This window comes from Aspergillus stella-maris, assembly GCF_047715825.1.
Source record: "Aspergillus stella-maris strain CBS 113639 unplaced genomic scaffold BDV14scaffold_199, whole genome shotgun sequence".
Taxonomy (NCBI): Eukaryota; Fungi; Ascomycota; class Eurotiomycetes; order Eurotiales; family Aspergillaceae; genus Aspergillus; species Aspergillus stella-maris.
The window spans coordinates 1-4785 of record NW_027396993.1 but is presented as its reverse complement, the minus strand read 5'-3'; the positions used below and the strand labels follow the sequence as shown (position 1 = coordinate 4785).

At 39.9% G+C, this 4785-nt stretch overlaps 1 protein-coding gene across 1 annotated transcript; it reads right to left on the bottom strand.

Annotated features, from left to right (window-relative positions):
* Nucleotides 1–3536: 3536 nt before the first annotated feature.
* BDV14DRAFT_186357 (uncharacterized protein) lies at nucleotides 3537–4692 on the bottom strand. Its single transcript, XM_073770799.1, has 6 exons — nucleotides 4620–4692; nucleotides 4501–4566; nucleotides 4339–4410; nucleotides 4162–4276; nucleotides 3919–4106; nucleotides 3537–3855 (listed from the first exon to the last, which is right to left on the bottom strand). Exons 1-6 carry the CDS (start codon nucleotides 4638–4640, stop codon nucleotides 3664–3666), a joined length of 654 nt encoding a protein of 217 aa, XP_073621587.1. The 5' UTR covers nucleotides 4641–4692; the 3' UTR covers nucleotides 3537–3663.
* Nucleotides 4693–4785: the final 93 nt, after the last annotated feature.

Genomic DNA, 4785 nt, shown 5'->3' with positions numbered 1-4785 from the left:
CAGGTTGCAGGTCAAGTGACTTGTTTTGCGCCCCACCTGACCTCGCTAATGGCTTGGCGCACTAATCGAGTCACCTGACACACAGAATATCTTACGGATGAAATTGTATTTCAATCATCACTTTATTTTATTTGATGTCACATTGAAGACTGTAACCTATTTGAAATCCATTTAAATCTCATTCAAAACATATCGACATCATGGATATACATACTATGCCTGATAGGCCTGAAAACACGGCAACAGAAGAGGTATTTGGTAAACCAGTTTGAAATGGGTTTACGCTAATATGACCTATCATATAGGCTGAACAGCTTACGCCAACATTTCTTACTGATGCAAAGTCTAATCCATTACGAACATTATACCTGGAATATATAAATGATCTTCCAGAATACCCAAGAACCGATATGGATGGCTATACATATGTAGTCAATGTTGAAGGGCGAACACAGAAAGAAGCGGAAAGTCTTGTTGATGATGTAAAGGATATGTAACTCATTTCCAATGCATTTGGAACTAACATGCCTTTAGATTCAATACTCAAAGGCATCATTCCATGGCCAAAAACGGAATGTCAAGTGTTCTTTTCTAAATTGTATGGTTTCTAAACGTACATGGAAATGTTCTGGGGCTTTAGTATGTGAATACTTAAAGCCATATCTCAAAACACTTTATCATTCCTATATCGATGAAGGAACGTGGCAGCAAATTCGGGAACAGCGAGAAAATGCCGAACGGATTGAAACTGACGAGAGGAAGCGGAATGCCAGAAGGTAAGTAGTTTACAACTTATTCTAAACTGGTTCTAAACGTTTTACTCTAGTCTCTATCGTACTCGGCAGGATTTCTTTAAAAGAACAAAACCCTGCATTGATTTCAAGTCAACGTGCAAGCTAGAGTTTAGGCGATCATTCCACCCGGTAAGTAGTTGCATATGGGTTTCAAATGTGTTTTAAACTGATATCCATAGGATATTAATGGCCTTTATACCCCATACCTTGCATGTGCAAACAATGCTCATGGCTTTTTAGAGAAGCACTGGACATCTGGACTTCAAGGCCGTACAATGGTTGATTTTGACTTTTTGGAGTCGTTATTCAATTCACCTGAGCCATTATCTGCGGAGGGATGTGATGTTATTGAGCCAAGATCATCACGACGCAAGATATGTGGTAAGTAATTACCAATCGTTTCTAAAGTGGTTTCTAACTAGTTACAGATAATGACCATATACAAGGTCCAGGTGAAATGAAACATCAACCATGTAAAGTCATTTTCACTGCACTTGTTCCAATCGATATTAAATCAGTTCCATATCTATTGTTTGTTTCTTCAGGCCACCATCAACATCCTCCACCTCCCCCACACAAGCCACCGCAAATGATTCTTAAGGGGATCGAAGACATTATTGTCAGGTTAAGAAATCCATCAATAACATTGGGTAGGTAATAGCACATCCAATTCCATTTAAAACAGGTTTCTAATGGGTTCTAGCTCAATTCCTTCGAAGCCCTCAGTTAGAGGCCTTTTGCAGGCAATACCATGCCCAAACTCCTGCTGATATCCATGCCTCATTCTCTAATATTGACCGGATTTCTGCTATTATTCAAAAGCAGCGGTTGCTATTATACCCTGCTGGCCAAGAATATAATGGTGTTACCTACTTATATAATACTGATGATTTTATTAAGGTGGAGTATTTTCCAAACCCATTCGGAACCGGTTGTTAATTGTTTATAGAGTTATATCCAAGCCCGCTACTTTGATGATGGAAAATGGATGATTGTATGCGCATTTCCCGAGCAAATATCACTATTACGCAAATTATCATCATTTGAAGTTGATATGTCGTACAAACGGATTCGAGGAAAGGAACTTAATGAGGTAGTATTTGCTACATACCTAGAAGCACATGCAAAAGGTGAGTTCTAACCAGTTTGAAATCCATTTCTAATGTATTATAGTGGTTACTCTACTTCGCGTCTTCCTAAACAAGGAATCTACAGAGGCCTATTATTTATTGTTTAAAAGGGTTTTTAAACAGATTGAAGTTATGATAGGGGAGCCTTTAAAGTTCTTTCACCTTCATGGTAGCGGAATAAAGGCAATTGTTGTTGATATGGATTCAAAGCAGTATACTGGTAAGAGATTTACAATCTATTCGAAGCCCATTTATAACCTATAGGAATAGGTCTCGCTCAATACCTTCAAGAACTTGACCCCTATCCCCAGCCACGCCCCATTGAATGGCACTTGCAGTCTATTCTTATATTCTGTCGTGTTCACTTTTTTAGAAATATATCTGAAGCCATTGGAAGTAAGGAGAAAGGTACTATGGCTTGGGGTCGAATGGCAGGTCTAGTTGACTGCCAATCAGAGCAGGATTATGATAATCTTGTTGACTTATTATGCTGTAAGTTATTTGGAACCAGTTTAAAATCAATTATATGCTAAACTATCTAGTGGAGGAAAACCCTAAAGTACGACAATGGGCAGAACAAAAGAAAAGCAAGGTTATTAAAGCAGGTTTAAATAAAGCCTGCTCTTTGATACCAGAAGCGATTTGGGAAAGTATTAGAAATAATACTAATTCAGCAGAGCAATCCCACCACAAGGCAAATGCAGCAGGAATTCGCCTATCCTTAACAGAGGCAATACGGGGGTAAGTGCTAATCCATTCCAAATGCATTCCAAACTAATAGCTATGTAGTGGCGCTAAGATTGATAGACAAGACATCTATCAGTATATTAATCGGACTGTATTTGGGGTGCATCACTCGTATCGCACTGCAAGTACTGAAACCAACTTTGCAAGAAACTTGGCAAGAGATGGTATGTTATCCTGTAAACTAGTTCCAAAGCTCTTCCTAACCCCTACAAGAATCCAGAAAGCGCAATCGTTCAGAGACTAGACCATCTTCAGAAAAGTCAAGCACGACAGGGGCCGAGAGGTAAAAAGGTTTCAAATTAGTTAGAAACCTATTCTAACTTTTTATAGAATTGTTCCTAAATTCACAGCACAAGCTACAGCTTTTGAACAGCGAAAACAAGAGCTTGAGCTAAAAAGACTTGAAGAAGATATTAAAAGGCAGCAACTTGAAAATGAGGAGCGAGAGTTAGCTCTTATGGAGCGTAGGGCAAAGTTACAGCAACAGTTAGAGAGAATAGATTAGGAATCTATTTGAAACTAATAACAACCTATTTAACAAAGTAAGGATACCTTATTCTTTAATTGGTTAATGAAACAATGAATCTATAACTATAAAGCAGGATCCAATTGCACAATAAGTTTCAAAAAGGTTAAAAACCACTTTATTTGTCTAGTGTATAGATATATATTTCGATCAGCTCCGCCACAGAAAACTAAACTTTAAAACCGATGTCAAAAGTTATTCCCCGCTATTTATCAGAAACTAATTCTAAATAGTTTGGAAATCTCTCCAGTTAAAATCCAATTTTCAAACTTACAATACGAACTTATAGATATTAGTTTGGTACGGATGTGATATTAGTTTGGAATGGGTTTGAAATCCATTCTCCATACTTACTAGCTTTGGCTCTTTATGAAAAAATACTCAAAAATCAGGACTAAACAATTGAAGAAAGACATAAATAGCACGATACTCCATTGAAATCCATTTGAAATGCTTTTGAAACTCGTTAAACCTCGTCAATTTCTTCAGTACCATTGCCCCCTGCTAACTGCCCCCCCTCCAACACATCACAGTCAAACAAATAAAAGTGCTCGCAAATCTTAATATCCTTACAGCAATCCTTGGCGGTAGGGCATTTATCACAGGGTATGGCCAGGTTTTTATCCTTCACAGCCTTGCGCATCTTTGTAATGTGGACCTGTATAAAATGATGACATTAGAATAACTGGTTTCAAATGGGTACCAATGAATAGCAACTTACCGTGCCTGCCTTGTTAAGAGGGATGGAGGGCAACGGCGCACGCATGGAAAGAGGGGTTTCCGGATCATAGGCGCTTGATACGGGCTCTGGGGTTGCCTTCGTGGCAGCGGCGCGAATTGCAACCTTGCGCCGCTCCTTCTCGCGTTCCTTCGCGGCGTCGACTTCAGCGAACAGCTCTCGATACCACTCTGTTTAATTTCAGTTCAGAACTCATTTGGAATGGGTTAGAAATGGATAACACACTACCAGCCTCCATCACCTTCTTGTTGGAGGGCTTGCCACCGACCTCCATGGCAAGATTCATGTCTTCGTGGCGCACGATGTGGTCGCGCAGGTTTGACGATAGGGTAAAGCGATGCTGGCAGGCGGGATTCAGCGCAATGCCCATTTGTAATAGATTTGAAATAGATTTCCACTTACACCAGCCTTGCCACAATCGCGCACGCGGCAAAAAACTTCGCCATAGTACAATCTCGCATTCCCATCTTCGTCCTAAAACCCATTTGAAACCCATTAGCAAATCGTACCTAGAATAAACAAAAAATCCTTAGGAACACAGCAGGCGCGAAAATCTTGACTTACCGTGGTGTATTCAGGCAGCTCCAGGCCGCTATTCTCGACCTCTGCAAGGTAGCGGGTGTACGCGCTCTAACAACATATAATATTAGTTTCTGGTTACTTTTTGTAATGAAAATACTAACATTTTTGGATAGCAACGACATGGTAGTATGATTGATAGTGGAGTTTGAAATCAATATGAAATCGAAATACTGTTGTGGGGTGGAGGTCGGGTGACTCGCTAGAGCGTCACATGACGGCCAAGAGGACGTCTTGGCATATCAGCGAGGTCGCGTGACATGTATACAC

Coding starts and splice junctions, on each gene's coding strand:
- BDV14DRAFT_186357 (XM_073770799.1), bottom strand. CDS start 4,640: ATGTCGTTGCTATCCAAAAAT. Junction 4,107..4,161: donor GAAGGTGATGGAGGCTGGTA/GTGTGTTATCCA, acceptor GAAATTAAACAG/AGTGGTATCGAGAGCTGTTC. Junction 3,856..3,918: donor CTCTTAACAAGGCAGGCACG/GTAAGTTGCTAT, acceptor CATTTTATACAG/GTCCACATTACAAAGATGCG.